Source organism: Myxocyprinus asiaticus, chromosome 13 (assembly GCF_019703515.2).
Source record: "Myxocyprinus asiaticus isolate MX2 ecotype Aquarium Trade chromosome 13, UBuf_Myxa_2, whole genome shotgun sequence".
Taxonomy (NCBI): domain Eukaryota; kingdom Metazoa; phylum Chordata; class Actinopteri; order Cypriniformes; family Catostomidae; genus Myxocyprinus; species Myxocyprinus asiaticus.
The window spans coordinates 50,355,693-50,378,169 of record NC_059356.1 but is presented as its reverse complement, the minus strand read 5'-3'; the positions used below and the strand labels follow the sequence as shown (position 1 = coordinate 50,378,169).

The 22,477-nt window shown below is 36.5% G+C and overlaps 2 protein-coding genes across 2 annotated transcripts in view; both read right to left on the bottom strand.

The window, feature by feature from the left end:
• The window catches only part of zgc:172090 (uncharacterized protein LOC565611 homolog), a 227,866-nt gene that overhangs the window by 23,691 nt on the left and 181,698 nt on the right, over nt 1-22,477 (bottom strand). The gene's annotated exons all lie outside the window — the stretch shown is intronic.
• LOC127449802 (interferon-induced very large GTPase 1-like) lies at nt 586-15,825 on the bottom strand. The gene is given in 7 exon segments (XM_051713357.1): nt 586-3,514; nt 3,516-4,430; nt 4,432-7,527; nt 8,695-8,762; nt 12,045-12,659; nt 12,755-12,859; nt 15,690-15,825. Coding segments are annotated over 7 exon segments (5,628 nt in total). The 5' UTR covers nt 15,721-15,825; the 3' UTR covers nt 586-2,716.

Genomic DNA, 22,477 nt, shown 5'->3' with positions numbered 1-22,477 from the left:
GTATATAAAATAAACGTATTCTATGGTTTAAAAGACTGTATGAGTAACTGTTTGAGCGAATATAAATAACAGATGCTTGACCAGCGCTGCCTGTGTCGGCGTGAAAGCCGATTTGAATCTGGCAGCTTGTAATGTAACAGAAACACATATGTAACCCTACTCTGCGAAGCCCAGTTATTTACGTTTGAAAGGTTTAAACGAGATATGGACATATCTGCAGACAGGTACTGTATATGATATTGGTTTTATTTATATTTGCCTGTTTATCATAAGACAAGAAAGTTAAAAGTTACAGGGAACTGTTGAGGAGAGAGAGGGAGAATGAAACACGCGAGAACTTTAACTTCATGAGCTCAGTCTGTCTGATATGCGGACAATTTCTATTATTGTAGTAACACGATGGCACGTAACAAAAAACAAACTGTGACTGGCCTATTTTACGTCTCAAATTATTACATTTGAATTGCATTCAGATATCCAAGTATGGGGGCATACCAGAGGAGGCACGTGGATGCGATGGGTGTGCACATATTCAATAAACATCCACATATTATGGATAATAGGCTTTAATAGTGACATCAGACATTATGTAAACACAAGCAAAAGCAAGATGCAAAAAGCAAATTGATATAGAAATAATCAAAAATTAATAATTTTATAATTGCCATAAAAATGCTTTCAGGTTTGCATATAGGTGTTAAGGAAACAAAATGATGCTTGCAGTGAAATGAGGCCCATCCAACGACTGATAATGAGAGACATCTTCTGTTTCCGTTTACTCATCCACATCTGACTAACTGCTGTCTTCTCACCCTTGGCCACCTCATGAAATTAAAAGTTTGTATGTACATCTAGATAAATAAAAGTGTATTAAGCTAAGTAAGTTGAATACGTTTACATTAATATGTTTAATTTTCATAAAAAAAGAAAAAAAGGAAATAAAAGGACACAGTCATTCCCACAACCTAAAAACAGTCTGAAAATTCTAAGAATTGCCTAAGAAAATGATTCATAAAACTGAAAGCCAATTTCATAACCACATCAAAATAATTAATTCATAATATGCACACATTCACTCTTTGTATTATGCCTGATAGGCTGAAAACTGCTTGTTAATGTTGTCTTTTCACATTCACAATTTGACATTACCAAGCACATACTGTACATAAAACGTGTGAAATTCACACCAAAAAATTGCATCCTTGGAAATTACTGTCAGTTAGTATAACATTTCTATTGTAAAATAGTGGGCAAATAGTTTAATGTCAAAGAGTGTTGCTATTTAAATCTTAGAAGGTGCTGACACTCTTAGCCTGAACTGCTGACTTGGGCTAATGTGGAGCACACTTAAAACAAATGTAACCATTGTGTAATCCTTGCAACAGTTTAATGACAAATAGACTGTAGTGCATAATGGACTGCACAGGACAGCAACAATAATGGCAACAGCAACAATATTTTCAACAATAGCATTCCCCCAATCACATTGTCTATTGTGGTTATGGCCCTGAAACCAAGTATTGGTCACTCCTAGCAAATAAAGCAACTGATAACACTTAAAAAATATAGCTAAAATCTATCATTTTAGTGAGAAAACTAACTAGCTATAAGCCCTCTAAATTATAAAATCACTTCAAATAGCTTGCATTGGTAATGACTAAATCACATTGTTTGTCATAGAAGCAAGAGATATTGATAGAGCTTAATAAAATGTGGAATAGAAACTAATTTTATATAACTATTAGATAAATCATCTACAATACTGTGCAAAGGTTTTAGGTGAGGATGTCTTCAAAAGTAATGCCATTGTAACGTTAAGTGCAGGACAAAAAGACCCAAGAGCAGAGGTAAAAGTTCCAAAATATTTATTCACAAAATCAATAATGCGCCTTCACGCGGAGAGTAGTGTGTTCGTCAATGGAGTGTGTGTGTCGTGGAAGACAGGAGGAGCTTGGCAAAATCCTCCGTAGAAGCTTGGTGAGGAGTAGGATGTCCAGCGGAGAATAATAGCAACAGCTGATCTGTAGATCCCCGGCACGCGGTCATAGATCGGAATTCCTTTGTGGATTGCCAGGCTGAACTCAGTGAAGACTGGAAGGCAAACCACAACCTGAACAACGCGGGCAAACCAACAGAATGACAAGACAGTACCAGCTATACAAGGAGAGCGAGGTTAGTACTCAACATAGATTAATAATCCGGCAAAGATAGTGTAGGGAGTGCAATCAGGCTGGAACAGGTATAGCTCGACAAGCAATCAGTGGCATGATCGGCGCCACCCTGAGAACAATGAATGTTCCCATGAAAACCCTGATTATGCCAGTCAAGGGCACCTGCAAAACACGGTTGAGAGAAAATAACAAAACAAACCTGTGGGATTACCAGAACAGTGACAGCCTAAACAGCTTTAGGCTCTGTTTTGGCTGTCTCAATTGCTTCTGTCTCTTCATGTAATCCCAGACTGACTCGATGTTCAGTGGGGGGCTCTGTGGGGGCCATAACATCTGTTGCAGGGCTCCCTGTTCTTCTATTCTATTCTATGTGCTAAAGGGTTTAAAAATGTATATTTCCTACTGACACACTAAAGCTGAAGATATAAATAACCATCTTAAGACAAATACTTTTGTGAAACATCTTATGTGTCTAAGACTTTTACACAGTACTGTATTTTCTTTGAATCAGACACTTATAAGAGTCTCATTCTTTAACAGTTTCATTAGATGTATTTGTCCAAACTCTCAATGGCCTCTTTTTTTGAATATTCTCTCCATTCTTGTGGAATGTCACCATTCCCCTCAAATGTTTTACTGTAGAATTCTTCCAGATCTTTCTGGAATCTGCACACAACCCACTTCCAGTACGGCAGTTCAGAGAGGTCAGCGGTGATGCTCCACTTTGCATAATCTCCTCCTGCTTTTCTATATTCTCTCCAGAGGACTGTATCTGAGGCATTTGAACAAAAAGATCGATCACTCGCTACTGCTGATGTGCAGATGCTTATACACAAGTTTGTTGTACGCTGGTAAATCATTCCATTTAGTCCAACGTAACGATGAAAAGGAACACTGTGATCTCCATCATGGTCTTCTATTGTGTTGGTGCAGATTGCAGCACAGAAAGGACACTGAACCCAACAGCACTGACAGAAGTGATGATTAAGAATCTCATCTGATCTGTACTTGTGGTCCAGATTTACTGGAAAAGTCTCTGTACTGAATTTACTGCTTATGTCAGATATTACTGAAGGAAGTTCTTTTCTGATCACATCTTCTAGGAGGTTGAAATCATCAACACCATCACGACTCACTCCACTGAGGTCTTTTTCAGAGAATATCAGCACATCTGAGAGCTTCTGTGTGAAACACTTCAACCACAAATCAACATCTGCACTGTTCACTTTAACATGTTCAGTAGATTCATGAGCTGCTTCAACATCTCCACTGTTCACTTTAACATGTTCAGTAGATTCATGAGCTGCTTCCATGATCTTCTGCTGCAGGAGTTTCATGTTCTCTCATCATCTTGGGCAGAACACTGACACTGAATTTGTCAGTGATGTACTGACTGACTTCATCTCTGATGAAACTCCTGAAGTGATCTTTGGGATTCTGAATGTAGTTCATGTATTTCTCAAAATCCTCCTCTTCTGCCAGTGTCTTCAGGATGTGTTTCTCCAGTTTAGATCTGTTTCCATTCAGTGATTGACAGTTTGTCCTCATTTCATCTGCTAAATCTATCGCAGTGTTTTTGTAGACACTCTGTTCGATGGGCTCCTTCAGTTTCTGACAGATGATCTCACCAAATATTACAGCTGATGTTGCACCTTGACAATATTTCTGGAAAACACTGAAGTACTCTTCTCTCTTCCTCTCAACATAGAGAACAGGATCATTGGCTTCTCTGAACAGTCTGTGTTGGTCAGCGAATCTCTCGTTTTCTCGTTTACAGATGGAAAACACCAAATCCATGAAGAATTCATTCTTGAACACATAGTTCACTGGTCCTTCCTGATGTTCTTTTACTCTTCTCTTGATGTATTCAATAAGTTGTTGGATATAGTTGATGTTGTAGCCCATCTTTGAAATGTTAAATGAAATAATCATTTTGTTTATCTGCTGAGCAATGTCATTTACTAAGGTTCTTATTTGTGATTCATTTTCTTTAAACAGATCATTATCAAACTTCCCTTTAGATGCTTTGGAAACATTTTTAAAAGCTTCTGTAATTCCTCTGGATTTCTTTAACTGTACATAATCTGAATAACTCGGCACAGAGAAAATATCCCTGCTCTCCCCCCGGGGGTCTACAGGAACACTTTCATAGATGTCACTGAGCAGTTGTTTCACATCTCTTAATATGTCAATGTCTTTGATTGGAGGAGTGTCTCTGATGATCTCATCCACACGCTGTTTCCAAAAGGAATCAAACTCTATTCTTCAGGGTTTCTTCATCATTTGCTTTGTCTTTGAGTTTTAAGGCAAGTTCTTTGCTCTTTTCAAAGAGAGTGTTTTCATGATGTGTCCTCTGAGCATCAATCTTTTTCTTCACGTCGCGCTGCTGAAGAATCTCATTTAATTTCCTCTTTGTATCTCTCACAATGTTTTCTTGAAGCTCTTTGATTTTGATTTCAAATGAAGCTTTCCACTGAATTACTACATCAGCATCTATGTCTTTCTCAAAGAACTCAGACATTGAGTTTTTCACTTCTTCACCTTTTTCTTTTAGTTCTTTTTGAAGATCAGTCTCTTCAACCTTGTGAAGCACTTCATTTTCGAGATTGTTGTGTAATATACTCTCAATTTCCAGCATGGCACTCCGAAGACTCCAGGTCCACTTGCTGTATTCTGTCTCTAGTTTCCTGTATGCTCTAATCTCCAGAGAATTTCTGAAGCTGAACACAAATCGTTCATTCAGCAAAGCCTCCCAGAGATCTTGAATACGTTCTTTCAGGTGTGTCAACATCATGCCATCTGAATTTGAAGCATGAGAAAGAATAGATTCCTTTAGTATTTGAATATTTTCACAGTAGTTTGGGTTTGGTGGTGCCATTGGTGGGTTACCCTCCCAAAGGTGTGCAAAATACTTCACATCATTCTCTACATCAAATGCAATGACATCACCGAATCTTTCTGCATCACAGGCTCCATCTTCTGCAGCAAGTTTTGTCATTTCATCCAGTTTCTCTTGTAGTCGTTTCCTTCCTTCCCTGTTTTTCTCTCCAGCTGTGATTTCTGAAACATTCTGATGCACAAACATGCAGCTGGAATTCAGTTTGACCTTCTTCATCCTCAGGAAGGCCTGAACAACAATCTGAAGAATGTCCTGCATCTCAGATGAGTTTTCTCCAAAGATGTTGATCAATGTCAGATTTGCTAAACCCACAACAAATGTGGCCATTTCATTGTCATGAAGTCTTGTTGATCTTCCAGCCAGTTCTAGAGCATGAAGTCCCTCAGTATCAACCACCAGAATATAGTCAAACTTCAGCTGTGCTTTTATCTCCTCTGACACTCTGACCAGCTGCATGAAAGCTCCTCTGGTGCACCTGCCAGCACTGACGGCAAACTGCAGTCCAAACATGGCATTCAGCATGGTGGATTTCCCAGAGCTCTGAATCCCTAAAACTGACAGCACAAACACTCTCTGGTCTCCCAGTTTCTTGATGAGTTCATCTAGAACAGCAGAGATCCAGATCACAGGAACATGAGCAGCATCTCCATCCATCAGCTCCAGAGGAAATCCAGAGATCATCATCTCTGCTGCAAGACTCGGGAGAGAAGAGAAGTGAAACTGCAGAACTTTCTTGTTCTTCTTCACAGATGAACATGATTCATAGATCTGACCAATCTCTCTCAGGATGTGCTCCACACCAAAGGTTGCTGCTTGAAGCTCCTCAGATACTCCCTCAAGCTCTGTTTGTTTAGACTTTAATTGTTCTGTTTCTAGCTTTATCACCTCTAAACAGTTTTCATCATACTTGTGTTGTAGAGCAGAAAGCTCAGTTGAGGTATATTCATCCAGGAGGATTCTGAGCCATTCAAGAAAATAGATTGTCTTATTTGCAGCATCTGAGTTCATTTCTTTTATAAAACCCTTTATAAACTCACTGATGTCAGATTCATGTTGCAACTCTCTGATTTTTTTCATTTCTGTCTGTTTCCTACTGATGTCCATTTCTAGATCACCCCCTCGAGGTCGATGTAGTTCTTTGTTCTTCTGACACCACTGATGCCACAGTTTTCCCTGACAGGGCAGAAATGATTCTTTGATTTTTGTCAGATCTTTATTCTCCAGTAATCTCATCATCTGCTGTGCTGCTTCTTTTCCTCTACTGCAGTCTTCATCATCATCTTCATCTACTCTGATATCTGAGTGTTTGGACACATCTTCAAGTCTGAAAATAGAAGTTGATTCTGAAGATGAGATTGAGAGACAATCATTTATAGCTCTTCTGAGTTCATCAGAAACATCTGATGGATTTCTGTCTTTCAAACCAATTTTGAATTTCCCTTTCTCCATCCCAATTACACTAGATTCATCCTCAGCAAAAAGGCAAATGAGTGGCTTTTTGTCTTTGTAAAGATTTGACAACTTTGCAAAGCTAATGTCTTGTTTATCAAGACGTTCTAAGATAACAACATTGACTGAGGACATTTCAGTGAGGATCTGCAGCTGTTTCTCATGGTCTCCTGCATCACCATGTAGATTACAGAACGCCACACAGTCATTAAATGTATCTGTGTTTTTTCCAGATGGGCAATACCAGGCGATCTCCACCACTCCATCCATCCATACTCTAGTTCTGCTGTTTCCTGGACAGTTCCTGTGGAAGAACGTGTTGTGTTTCTCATTGATCAGACTGTTCATCAGCTGAGACTTGGATGAGGACACTGATCCAAACCTGAAGAAACACACCATTGGAGTTTGTGCCTTACAGACTGGCTGGACTTTACTGATGATTTTCCCTGCATCATCAAATATCTTCCAGCTCTTGTTGATTTGTCTAAATGTCCAGAGAGGAAACTCAATGTGTTTTGTGAATGGATCCGGTACAAGCAGAGGCAGAGCATACTGACACTGTGACAGTTTAGTCACCATCAGCTGCTTCAGGAAACTATCAGCACAATGAAACACGGCCATCTGAATGTCCATTGGGTGAATGGGGTCAGATTTGCTTGTTCCTTTGTTAGAGAAAGATAATTTGGTAAAAATATCATCAAAGGCTTTGTCCCCTTCCACATTAAATTCCATGTCCTGTAGTTTTTCTGTGCTGATTTCCTTAACAGAAATATTTCTTGCTCTATAGTCCATCATCAGTAATTTTTGGAAAAATGTTTGAATTATGTTTATTTCCGCACAAGGCTCGTGGCACTCTAATGAATGTGCAGTTACTTGAAGAAAGTCCAAGGTTTTCAGTGGGGTCTGGTACTTGCCAAAACGATCAAGTCTACTCATGATGTCTTTTCTTTTTTCTTTTTTGATATGGTCTGTTCCCTCTTCTGCTGTTCCCAGATTGTGGTTCTCTCTCTGTAAAATAAAGAGAAGCACTTTTATTTATCTGTAAGTCAACATAAGCACTGAGAGTTGGCTAGATATTACACAGAATTAATTTATATTGGCATGCATGTCTGTTGCAAAACAGGTCAAGAAACTAAGACATGAAAATCTTGCTCACTGTCATGTTGTTCCAAACCCATCTGACTGTCTTTCTCATGCAGAACACAAAAGGAGAGGTTTTAATGAATATCTCAGTCTGTCTTTTCAATTCAATGGCCGTGTAACTTACCAACTAAGTATTTAGCACAAAGCAATAAGAAAGTGCTTCTCTCATTGCACTCGTGGACATGCAATGAATGTCAAGTCTATCACTGAAAAATTAGTTCAATTTGAATTTTGTCACTCATTTTGTCACCAAAACCTATCGTATGTCTTCAAAAGACTTTGAATATGATGTATGGACTATATTTAGGATACCTTTGGGTCCTTTTTTGAGCTTTAAAGTGGGACACTATCCACTGCCATTGTATTGAAAAGACAACAAATATTCACAATAAAGAATCTCCTTTTGTGTCTTGCATAAGGAAGTCATACAGCTTTAAAACAACATGAGAAAATTATGGGATATTTTTTGGCTTAACTTTACCTTTTTTCTTTTAATATGTTTAATACATTTTGAATTAATAAGTGTTCAGATTTTTCAAAATGTTTGAATATTTGTTATAGTTGTTTTGTTTTGTTTGTTTTTTTTTTTTTTTTTTGTGCAATTTGACATATGTCTGTAATTTGCGCACTATAATCAAATAAAAATGCTATTTTCGTCATCTGAAAAATGGACTTGATTATGATTATGACAAAATATTTTCTAAGTCAACCAAGACATTTTTGTCAAATTCTTACTTAAAAACTTAAATTGGAAAAAAGAAAAGTTATAAGAATAAAAGTGTCAATTTAAGCTGTTGGTGGTCTTAGAAGGTTTGAGATAGAGTCCAAATTTACCATTAGAAATGCTTAGAATCTCCTCTATCAGTGCGCAAAATCTCACATTTTTTCTCCACACAGTTTTACAGGCTGCCATAGACTCCCAGAAGAAGAAGAATATGAAAATCAGCACGGCTGTGATCTAGATTAAGTGCTGTTGGAAGAAACCATTGGAAAATTTAACCATATCCACTGGACGTGCTTTCTTTCACTTACCTCGTGCATTACTGTTTTCTCTGTTGTAGTCGAGTGTGCCATTTTTACTTCACTGATTGTAGCTCCACCTTGTAAGACAAAAGGAGAGGAAATGCAATTTTCAGCCAAAGATCTGTGCCCCATTTTCCATACATGGATTACTGAGTTTGTATTTAATTGTTGACCATTTGACACAATCCTGAAATATGTTTTTCAAAAATGATCTGAAACTGGAGTTTCATCATTTCAACAGTTGTTGTCATACCAATAAGTTCCATAAGCTCATACCTGATTGAACAGGTTTATTTAATATAAACAGGATTAGATTGCTGCTTTAAAGCCAAGATAATACTGGAAGTCTGTCCCAGCTGCAGCATCATTTTTAGAAGAGAACCGGGGCAAGAAAAATTTAGTATTACAATAGTACTAATTAAAAAAATTAATAAAATAAACACCAAGATTGTGGTTTAGCGCCGGTTCTCTAAAGGAATGATGCGACAAAAACGCAACCACAAAATCTTAGTTGAACACAATTTGCAGAGTGTAATTTCTATTTCTTGGGCCGGTTTCATGCGCTTTATAGGGGAGGATGCAGCAGACCACTGTGATCTCGTTCACTCTGGCAGGAGAATCTGTCCAACATCACTCAAGTGCTAACATGTTGAAAGTGTGCTTGACCACATCTGGATATCTGCTAGGTTGTAACACTCTTCAACATAATTTTGTCATTATTTTGATGAATTCCTGCTGAAATGATCAACAGAAAATTTACACAAACATCTATTTTAAATCAAATTCAATTTTCTGCCTGCTTTCATCTGGTAGTAATAGAGCAATGTAATTTGTGCCAGGCAATTTTTGTGAATGAAGTGGAATATATAATGAGTCTAATTTACATAGAAAGAAGTCAAATTTGCACGCAAAGGAATGACAATGACTTATTTTAAATGCTAAAGACGCAGTGCTATTTCAGCGCTTATTGCGCCTTCTTAAACTAGATTGTGAGTGGTTAGTGAATTAAAACAGGTTTTTGCACTGAAATACCACACGAAGAAGTGGCATAACCATTAAGTGAATTTGCTAAACAGTCTTTCTCTAACTGTGATTTGTAAAGAGAGGTTCTGGCATGTACACAGTTTTATACTTAAGTGCATACACAAAATCTGCCTTTCATGTGTACGAACATTTTTTAGATTAAATCTACTCAAACTTGTATACATGAGGCACCAATATACATTATATGGCCAAAAGTTTGTGGACACCCCCTTCTAATCAATGAATCTGGTTACTCCATTTATGTAATGGTTTGGGCTTTGTGTGCTTCCAAATTTGTGGCAACTGTTTGGGGATAGCCCTTTTCTGTTCCAGCATGACAATAGCCCTGTGAACAAAGTGAGGTCCATAAAGAAATGGTTTACTGTGTCTGGCGTGGAAGAAATTGACTGGCCTGCACAAAGCCCAGACCTGAACCCCACTGATCACTTTTGGGGTGAACTGGAACAGCAACTGTAAGTCAGGCCCCATCGACCAACATCAGTTCCTGACCTCACTGATAGCCTTGTGTCTGAATGAGAGCAAATCCCTGCAGCCATGTTACCACATACACTCACCAATGACTGCATCGCCAAGGACCCCTCTGTCAAGCTCCTGATGTTTGCAGACGACACCACTGTCATCGGCCTCATCCGAGATGATGATGAGTCTGCATACAGAAGGGAGGTTGAACAGCTGGCTGTCTGGTGCAGTCAAAACAACCTTAAGCTGAACACGCTCAAAACGGTGGAGATGATTGTGGACTTTAGGAGGAACACCCCAACACTGTCCCCCCTCATCATTCTAAACAGCACTGTGGCAGCAGTGGAGTCATTCAGGTTCCTGGGCACTACCATCTCACAGGACCTGAAGTGGGAGACCCACATTGACTCCATTGTGAAAAAGGCCCAGCAGAGGTTGTACTTCCTTCGCCACTTGAGGAAATTCAACCTGCCACAGGCGCTGCTGATACAGTTCTACTCAGCGGTCATTGAGTCTGTCCTCTGCACTTCAATAACTGTCTGGTTTGGTTCAGCTACGAAATCAGACATCAGAAGACTACAAAGGACAGTTCGGACTGCTGAGAGGATTATTGGTTGCCCCCTGCCCCCCCTTCAAGAACTGTACACTTCCAGAGTGAGGAAAAAGGCTGGAAAAATCACTCTGGACCTCAATCACCCTGCCCACTACCTTTTTGAACTGTTGCCTTCTGGCCGACGCTTCAGAGCTCTGAGCACCAGAACCGTCAGGCACAGGAACAGTTTTATCCCTCAGGCTATCCATCTCATGAACAGTTAAAACTGTCCCATTGACCAATAACTATGTGCAATACACAGTTTAATCTTTTTATATTTATCCAACACATCCAACCTCTTCTGCCATTTCATTCCTCTGAAAAAAAAAAAAAAAAAAAAAACATTTGTATTTTGCACTGTACATAACAGATAACAGATTTGTATTAGATTTGCACTATGTATGTGTATGTGTGTATATATGTATGTATGTGTGTGTCTGTGTATGTACGTTTGTGTATAATTATTATTTTTATTTTTTATTATTATCTACGTCTTGCTGCTGTTTTTGTATTGTTGTACACTGGAAGCTCCTGTCACCAAGACAAATTCCTTGTATGTGTAAGCATACTTGGCAATAAATCTCATTCTGATTCTGATACAGTATAGTGGAAAGATTTCCCAAAAGAGTGGAAGCTGTTATTATAGCAAAGGCTGAAATTGATGCCTAAGGTTTTGAAATCAAATGTTCATCAAGCACATATGGTGTCCACAAACTTTTGGCCATATAGTGTACATTTAGAGCATAATCTTAAAAACTTTTAAGAATCTGCACCATTATATTTGTGGGGCACTGCACGCTTTATATTACACACGGTCATTAAATTTGTGCATATTTAAAATATTGGTTCAATTTTTATTGCACCATTTGGTTTAGATTACATTTATTTTGTTGGTATTTCTGATAACATATTTGCGTGTACTGTTGGCTCTTGCATCTTTTAAGTGGCAAAGAACCTTATAAATACTAAACAGACCCTAGTTGATAAAGAAGAAAAGCTAGTAGTTATTTAAGTTGAACTGGATGCCCTTCTTTACTGCTTAAAGGATTTTCCTCTCATCTAAGAGCCAACACCAACTGTGCAGTGAAGGAAATTCTGCATTATTTAAAAAGAGAGCTGACAAGGGGTGTTGCCTATTAAGACTTGGATGTTTATATTGTCATAAGTTGAAGAAAAATGGCTACTTAATGAGAATACCTATAATCAACAACATGAAGTAATAATCAGAAAACAAAAACAGATTTACTACCACTTTGATATTCACTCTTTTGCATGTCTTCTTTCTCTCTTAACTGTGTGTTGTACATCTCACTGGTGTAGAACTCTAGTTTATTCTTGATAAACAGCTGGTCAATCTTCTTCATTAGTTCTCTCATCTCTGATTGGTTGTTCATGATCTTGCTGCAGGTGTGATATCCTCCTTCACATTTCTCCAGCAGCTGCTCCAGAAAAGTGTTCTTCTTCAGATCATTTATTATAGAATCACACTCTTCCTCTTTCTCGTATGTGAAGAGAATCATCAAAAACTGAAGAACTCTGTCACCAAATACTCTCTGAAGCCATTCAATACCCATCTTATCAGAATCTGTTAACTGACCCAGTCGCACAACAAAGATGAAGGCATATATTTCAGTTTCATTCACTAGGTGACCAATGAGAGGATTCACAGTGTCCATGTTCAGTTCAGTGTCAGGTACGCCAATCATGTTGATCACTGAGAAGTAATGATCTGGTATCTTCCTCTTTAAATGAACATTCATGGATGTTTCTTTATTTTCTAGGAATCGTTGTTCTTCTCCAAGTAGAATGTTTTCATGTCCAAACTGCACAGCCACAGAGTTTCCAAAAAATACAATGCTCAGATTGGGAACTTCGTGATCTGGAATAAAAAACAGTATTAGGTTATCATGTATATGCCAAAACAAGGCGTATCATGTGATTCTTCTCTTCACTGATATACTTGTGTTTTCTTACCCATGCTTCTGAATGATTTATAGTCTGGTTTAGATATTTTACTCATGTATGCAAGATCATCAGAACATCTTCTGAAGGCCATTTCTTTTTTTCTCCTAGACCACTCTAGATAAGGAAAAGGAAAAGGTGGAAACCCCTCTAAGTAAAATGTGCCATTTTCTGCTTATTTTGCTAAAGAGTATTTTCATTCATTGAGTCATGTGCTAAAGACAGGTGACTAAAAATGACACAGAAACCACAATTTTTCAAAAGACTGAGCTTTAAGTGCTTGTGGAGGAGACAGAAAATCATCAACAGTTATTCTCAAAGTTTAAAAATACTGTCAAAAACAAAATACCATACAAGCTTTAAATTTCACAATCTTTTACTGTTTTGATAAATATTGTAAGCACACATAGTGTAGTTTACAACCCCATTGGGTTGATTGGGTCTCCAATATGGCTGCAACAACTAATCGATAAACTCAATAATTATCGATAATTTGGATATACAGTATGTGGCGATCAAGGAGAAGCTCCATTGGTGACGTCACTTTAAAGCCCAATGAAAAACGTGTTGCATGATTAAACTCATTTGAAAATCAAAAGAGACAAGGTGAAGTGAAAAAAACATGACCCAAGTTGTCCAGCGCACAAGTGCACTTTATAAACACTTCAAAGAATATCATAATAATCATACAGTTTAATGTGGAGCAATTGCTGCCTCAGGTGCATTGAAAGAGGGCGTGTGATGTTTGATGCACTTAAAGGAATAGTTCACCCAAAAATGAAAATGTGCTGATAATTTACTCACCCTCAGGCCATCCAAGATGTATCTGAGTTTCTTTCTTCATCAAAACAGAATTTAAGATTTTTAGGATTTCATTTCAGGCCTCCTCCTTTAAACAATGCAAGTGAATGTACTCCATTTTTGACGGTCCAAAATGCATATATAGGGTGCATCAGAATAATCCACACGACTGAACCCAAACGACTGATTATTTTTAGAAACAAAACAATACTTATATACTTTTTAACTACAAATGTTCGCTTCCGTACATCTCTGTGACGTGTGCTCATGAGAGGGATGATGTAAGTTCGTTGGTAAGGTCACGCGTCACGTGGAGGAGGAGTCAGGAGTCACTGTTTACATAGTTTTTTTATTATTATTACTATTATTTGGAAATGATTTTTTATTTTATATTATATTGTTTTGAAATTGTTTTGGACTATTTTAGTTTGTGAACGGCGCGTGCTCTGTGCAAGTTTCTATTGTAAAAAATGACGCGCTTCCTGACTCCTCCTCCACGTGACGCGTGACCTTACCAACAAACTTACATCATCCCTCTCATGAGCACACGTCACAGAGATGTACGGAAGCGAACATTTGTAGTTAAAAAGTATATAAGTATTGTTTTGTTTCTAAAAATAATCAGTCGTTTGGGTTCAGTCATGTGGATTATTCTGATGCACCCTATATATGCATTTTGGACCGTCAAAAATGGAGTACATTCACTTGCATTGTTTAAAGGAGGAGGCCTGAAATGAAATCCTAAAAATCTTAAATTCTGTTTTGATGAAGAAAGAAACTCAGATACATCTTGGATGGCCTGAGGGTGAGTAAATTATCAGCAAATGTTCATTTTTGGGTGAACTATTCCTTTAAGAGTTGTTTCTCTTCAGTGTAAATACTGCTGTTTTCTATGTTTTTTAAAGTATGCATGTTATGAATTAAAAATAAGGCGCCTTTTTCTTGGTATTTCGCGAAACTGTTTGTTTTTACCACATGCAAGCCTCCGTTAAACTTGACTGAGCAAGCGAGCATGTGCATCAACGTCAATCAAACCAATCGTAATGGAGAAATGGATTAAAATAATTTATATTAAACTCGTGCAACATCATATTGCGATATCACACTCTCTGAGGTCCAATTGTGCCGGTTTTTAAAGTGTTTCAGATGGTTTCTCCTCATCCTGTCAGCACATGCAGAGGTATAGATTCACATTTATTCAATCTGTTTGTGGTAATTAGGCACAGTCAATAAAACGTCAACTGTGTTACACATTTCATTCCTTAAACTGAGTGTTCTACATTAAAGGAGGAATACATATAGAGGCAAATTCAAAATATGAGATTAATCATGTTAACTATAAAAATGTCAAGAGTGTAATCACTGTAGTGCACGTTGTAGTCTTACATGCAAAACCAGGAAGACAATTAGCATTTTTGAGCCATGGGTGTCAAGGGGACTTTCCAGTGTGTTTGGGAATAACATTTTTTAAATTAATTTGGTCTGTGGTTAAAATGACTTGAAAAGACTTTTTACATTCCGTTCTACAAAACAATCACACTCACTCAAACACAAATTTTGAAGCTTCTTTGTTTTTAAAGACTACAACCATCACAAGCATGTGAGTGAATGTACCTGATGAAACAGACAAGCATTGCAGTATACTTTAAAATTGTTTATGTAAAGCTTAAGCGTTATATTAGACTATAAGTACAAGTATGTTACTTATTACAGTAATATTTACTTAAGCATATTACTCATAATAAGAAATAGGCCAATAAATCGATTAACTTCTAAGATGTAGATTGTTCTGTAAGATTCTCACATATTAAAACATAGTAACCTGTAACAGTAATTTATTTTTCCTATAAATATAAGGGACACTTTATTAAAGTCCCGTTACTGTTCTTATAAAATTATCATTACTTGCATTATATGCAGCATTTCAATTACCAATCGTTAACAATTGAAATGAAAATACTTGATTGATATATCATGCTATTATAACACTGAATTGTTTTATGAGAACTCCTATACGGTATTAATACGTCCTTGCCAAGTGGAGTAAAAGTAAATCTTTTTGTATAATTATTTTTTAAACGTCTGTGTAAATGCACACCGTAAAATGAAATAAGAAAATTCTTGCTATGAAGCAATGACGTCAAACCTGAGTGTGGAAGTTTCTCTCTCTCTGTCATCTGTCCATTTTTATGATTCCAAGCAGCAAATAAAATGTTTCATCTGGCTGAAAAAACAAATAATGTATCTTGGTTTCTTGAAATCATCAGGTTAACAGAACGTTGCTCTTGGTATCTGTTCAAGGGTACAAAATGTTTTCACCTTGAATGCTTAATAGACATGTGAACAAGTCAGACAAGATCCAGCGGTTGCAGAGATAAATAGGTTTCTCTAATATTTTTCCAGTGAATCACATGACATCTGAAACTACAGTGACCTTTTTAGAAGGTATTGGTAAAGTACATTTCACACAGACGCCAGCCATAACAGGAAGAGCTTGACAGTCTTTTTAAAATTATACAATTGACTGTGCATTATATCACAATTTGTTCAGTTTAAGGGTTGCACTTTATTTTACAGTATGTTTACTTTCAATATACATACGGTGTACTTACACAAGAAAGTACTGAGTAATGTTAGGTAACTACATAAGGGTTGTAATGTACTTAATAAGGGTTAAGTTTAGGGTTGGAGTTAGGTTTAAGGTTAGTACCTAGTAATTACTGTAGTTATTGTAATTATACAGTAAGTTAATGTAAAACAGGACTGTAAAATAAAGTGCTACCAGTTTAAGATTATTATCTTATTACATAACAGTTATGGAAATTACTATATTTGTATACATGTACACAAATAATGTGATTATTACCAATAATCAGAGTAAGGAATCATTTTTTGTTAAGAATTGTGTTTGATTTTACTGCCATTGTTCATTTGTACCCCAATGCACAAGACAAACTCTTAAACTCATATGCAATAGACCTAACTGTTTTAATTTATCTACTTTAAATGGACAATGCAGTCCTGGACTGTTATGATGATCATTCGGCAGGGCCTGAGATACCTTGTAATCGCATTTTGAGGGTGCATGTAAACGTGGCTACTGCCATGCCCATATTTAATACCTCAGTACTGAACAACTACAGTTGAAGTCAGAAGTTTAAACACACTTAGGTTGAAGTCATTAACACTAATTTTTTAAGCACTCCACAGATTTCATATTAGCAAACTATAGTTTTGCAGGTCATTTAGGATATCTACTTTGAGCACAACACAAGTAATTTTTCCAACAATTGTTTACAGACAGATTGTTTCATTTTTAATTGACCATATCACAATTCCAGTGGGTCAGAAGTTTACATTCACTAAGTTAACTGTGCCTTTAAGCAGCTTGGGAAACTCCAGAAAATTATGTCAAGCCTTTAGTCAATTAGCCAATTAGCTTCTGATAGGAGGTGTACTGAATTGGAGGTGTACCTGTGGATGTATTTTAAGGCCTACCTTCAAACTCAGTGCCTCTTTACTTGACATCATAGGAAAATCAAAAGAAAACATAAAAAAAAAATGTGTCATCCTTGGGAGCAATTTCCAAATGGCTGAAGGTACCACGTTCATCTGTACAATCAATAGTACGCAAGTATAAACATCATGGGACCACACAGCCATCATACCGCTCAGGAAGGAGACGCATTTTGTCTCCTAGAGATGAACGTAGTTTGATGTGAAAAGTGCAAATCAATCCCAGGACAACAGCAAAGGACCTTGTGAAGATGCTGGAGGAAACAGGTCGACGAGTATCTATATCCACAGTAAAACGAGTCCTATATTGACATAACCTGAAAGGCTGCTCAGCAAGAAAGAAGCCACTGCTCCAAAACCACCATAAAAAAGCCAGACTACAGTTTGCAAGTGCACATGGGGACAAAGATCTTACTTTTTGGAGAAATGTCCTCTGGTCTGATGAAACAAAAACTGTTTGGCCATAATGACCATCGTTATGTTTGGAGGAAAAAGGGTGAGGCTTGCAAGCCGAAGAAGCATGGGGGTGGCAGCATCATGTTGTGGGTGTGCTTTGCTGCAGGAGAGACTGGTGCACTTCACAAAATAGATGGCATCCTGAGGAAGGAATATTATGTGGATATATTGAAGCAAAATCTCAAGACATCAGCCAGGAAGTTAAAGCTCGGTCACAAATGGGTCTTCCAAATGGACAATGACCCCAAGCATACCTCCAAAGTTGTGGCAAAACTTGGGACAACAAAGTCAATGTATTGGAGTGGCCATCACAAAGCCCTGACCTCAGTCCGATTTAAAATTTGTGGGCAGAACTGAAAAAGCGTGTGCGAGCAAGGAGGTCTACAAACCTGACTCAGTTACACCAGTTCTGTCTGGAGGAATGGGACAAAATTCCAGCAATTTACTGTGAGAAGCTTGTGGAAGGATACCCAAAACATCTAACCCAAGTTAAACAATTTAAAGGCAATGCTACCAAATACTAACAAAGTGTATGTAAACTTCTGACCCACTGGGAATGTGATGAAAGAAATAAAAGCTGAAATAAATCATTCTCTCTACTATTATTCTGACATTTCACATTCTTAAAATAAAGTAGTGATCCTAACTGACCTAAGACAGGGAATGTTTTCTACGATTAAATGTCAGTAATTGTGAAAAACTGAGTTTAATTGTATTTGGCTAAACTGTATGTAAACTTCTGACTTCAACTGTATATACAATATTGAAATCTGCACTACCTTCTTCTCCTTCAGGTATGTTGTAAATTTGAAAAATTATAGCTTGAGCCAGAGATTTAAAGAAGTGCAGTTTATTGGTAAATTGTATTAAAGGTTGAAAAAAAAAAAAAAAACTTGAACTGAAATAGAGAATAACAGAGGCACTGAAATATATAACAAAACACCAAACTCAAAACAAAATAACTTATCAGAAAATAAATCTGAATTTAATCAGACACAATGTGTGGTTTTTGGTGAAAATCACAGATTTACATGCACTTTAAAAATATAAATTCAGCCAGATTAAAACAATAATTTGTCTTTTAAAATGTCATGTAAATGCTGTAGTTCAACTGAAATTGTATCAGTTTGATTTTAAAGATAAATAACATTTTGAAGGCATAATCTACAATCATGTTTTTCATCTAAGTGCACAATGAAGACTTTAAGACATTACAGACATTACAGTTTCATTTTCTGTTACAGCATGATTTTCTGTAAAACTGCTTTGAAACTATGTGTGTTGTGAAAAGCGCTATACAAATAAAAATGACTTGACTTGACTATTGTGAAGTCAGACTATCAGACCAAGATAATGCTTTTATAGAGGAGATGGCAATAATGTTGTTGCAGCTGAAGGAGCTGAACATTTTTAAATGCATTGATGGATGAAAAACAAGGAACAACAAACTTTTTAAAAGCTAGAAGCAGGCTATATATATACGGCACTTCCTTAGATTACTGGCATTCGGTGGAACAGACCATCATGATCTTTGCTCCATGACAACGTAAATAGGGTCCAACGCATTTTTAAATTTGTCCACTTCAGTGTGGAGTTGGTTGAAAATACGAGACAACAGTGTTTGCAGTGTAAATTCTCATGCATTTGAACAACAACAAACCATCTTCTCAGCTGTCAATCAACCGCTGCACAAACAAGCTTTGCTGGTTACCTGAGGCAAATTAAATAACCATCTGAAGGGAACATTTTAAAAAGCACATACTGTACATACACAAGAACTTCACAGAACAAATGAGAAGCACGCACATCTGAAACTCGGTTAATCCACTAAACTAACTGAGAATTTTGGTTGAAATGTTGTGTTTGTGCTTGGATTAGATTAGAGAATAACTGGGAGAAACACAGTGCTGATTTTATCTTTGAAGCTGCGCAAAAGCATTAACTTTCTACAGCAAGCCCTGAAGAAACAGTAACACAATCACACACATTCACAAAGTCAAGCTACTTGACAAAGAACATCCTATGCATTGCAAAGCCTATATACATCAATGTTGCTACAAGTCTGAAAAAATCCTGACATACATCATACATGACGCATCTACATCCTCTGATTGTTGTTAAAAATTAGCTCAGTTTGATTAATCTATCACTATTTTTGAAGAAGAAAAAAAACTACTATTCCAAATCAGCAGTCAATAAAAGTCCAGTTTTATGTGGCAAGTTATTTTTTAATACAAATGAACTTTTTTTTAATTATTATTTTTTATTCTAATCTGAGACATTGATTGATTGCACCTGTTTTATTTCCATTATAGGCAATAATGTGTGTGTGTAGACAAACAATTGAATTACAGCTTCAATCTCGCAGTATAATAATAACTTTTTATCCAAACTAAAGTATAAAACTGGCAGTGCTTCCCCAGTAATTTATTAAAATGTGCAAGCTTGGCTTGAAAAATGATCAATGATCTAATATATTGTCGAAATTGAAACATCTGTATACAGTACTTTCAATAGATGAAGAGAGACCCCACAAGACTGACCGTATATTGACATTCTGAAAACTTTAACATTCTAAAAAGTCTCTATTGCGTCACAGATTCAGCACTGTTAGACACATGCAGCACTGATGCTTTACTGCTAGAGGGTGCACACCCACTGCTGGTGTTTGTTCATTCATGCACACGCACCGACTCACTGACCACCTACATGCGTCCTTCACAAAGACGAATCTGCTCAATCCACCAGCACTGCTGAAGCACCCTCAGATCATCACTGATCCTCCACCTGGTCATCTAATGGTTAGACAGAGACCTTGAGAGACCTACAAGTCACAGTGTCTCGAACCCACTGTGAAATTTGGTGGAGGATCATGATGATCTGGGGGTGCTTCAACAAGGCTGGTCGGGCAGATTTGTCTTTGATGCATGAATCAAGCCACGTACAAGGATATCCTGGAAGAAAACTTGCTTCCTTTTGCTCTGACAATGTTCTCCAACTCTGAGGATTGTTTTTTCCAGCAGGACAATGCTCCATGCCACACAGCCAGGTCAATCAAGGTGTGGATGGAGGACCACCGGATCAAGACCCTGTCATGGCCAGCCCAATCTCCAGACCTGAACCCCATTGAAAACCTCTGGAATGTGATCAAGAGGAAGATGGATGCCCACAAGCCATCAAACAAAGCCGAGCTGCTTGAATTTTTGCACCAGGAGTGGCATAAACTCACCCAACAGCAATGTGAAAGACTGGCAGAGAGCATGCCAAGACGCATGAAAGCTGTGATTGAAAATCAGGGTTATTCCAGCAAATATTGATTTCTGAACTCTTCCTAAGTTAAAACATTAGTATTGTGTTGTTTAAATATTAATATGAACTTGTTTTCTTTGCATTATTCGAGGTCTGAAAACACTGCATCTTTTTTGTTATTTTGACCAGTTGTCATTTTCTGCAAATAAATGCTCTAAATTACAATATTTTTATTTGGAGTTTGGGAGAAATGTTGTCGGTACTTTACAGAATAAAACAAAAATGTTCATTTTACTCAAACACATACCTATAAATAGTAAATCCAGAGAAACTGAAAATGTTGCAGTGGTCTCTTAATTTTTTCCAGAGCTGTATATATATATATATATATATATATATATATATATACAGGGTTGGGAGAGTTACTTTTGAAATGTATTCCACTACAGATTACAGAATACATGCTGTTAAATGTAATTTGTAACATATTCAGTTAGATTACTCAAGGCCAGTAACATATTCTAAATACTTTGGATTACTTCTTCAGCACTGGTAGATTTTTTCACTTGTTTTGACTATAAAAACTCTGCCAGTACAGTAAGACAATATACACATGTTAAAAATACATTCTCTGAAAAACCCAAATATCTTATGCAGTGTTGTTTCTAAAACAGGATTAATCAAATTGATCTGGTTTTAAGGATTTTTTGATATTTTTACAGGAAAACAATACAAAAATGATCAAGAATAAGATTTTTGCCCTAATATCAAAGATCTTACTAGAAAAAAAGAAATTATGATCCAACATGAATTTTCTTGATAAAAAAATATGATCGTACCTGATAACATGTGCATGTAAAATGGCTGGAAATAGCATTTTAACTTAGTGTAAAGCTGACAATTTACACAAGGTTTATTTCTATTTCTTCTGTCCAAACTTACTTCAAACTTACTTCTCTGTCTGCTCGTGTGAATGTAACACATCATAAGAAAGTGTTTCACCGCTGTTCAAATGCACTTTGGATTGCATCATTTATATGTATAAATGTTTTCCATCTGAAAGGACTAAATATTAAATGAAACAAATGACAATAAAATGCAAAGTAATCTCTTCAGTAATTTAAATACTTTTTGAATGTAACTGTATTCTAATTACCAATGATTTAAATTGTAACCGTAGTGGAATACAGTTACTAATATTTTGTATTTTAAATATGTAATCCCGTTACTCCTCAACCCTGTATATATATATATATATATATATATATATATATATATATATATATATGTATATATATATTTATTAAAAAAAATGTTTTTTTTTTATTTTGTTTTTTGGCAAGAATTGTTTATATTTATTTTATATTTATTTCTGCAAAAAGTGTTTACATAATTTTGGATATTTTCTGCAAATGTTTTTATGCATTATTTTCTTTGTTAAATTGATTTGGGAAGATAGTTTCTTGTGGAAAGTTTATAATAATAATAATATTGGTCAACAACATATCGAACTGAAATGTGGCATAATGGTAAGAATGATTTAAAATCAAGCTGTTGTTTTTTCTATTTTATTTTTTATTTAATTGTCAAGTTCCAAATAAAGAGAAAATTATATAAGAAAAGGTATTTGAAAGTATTTCATTCACTTACTGGATAATCCAAAATTAGACAGTACAATATGATTATTTAATATATAAAAATGTTCTAATGGTT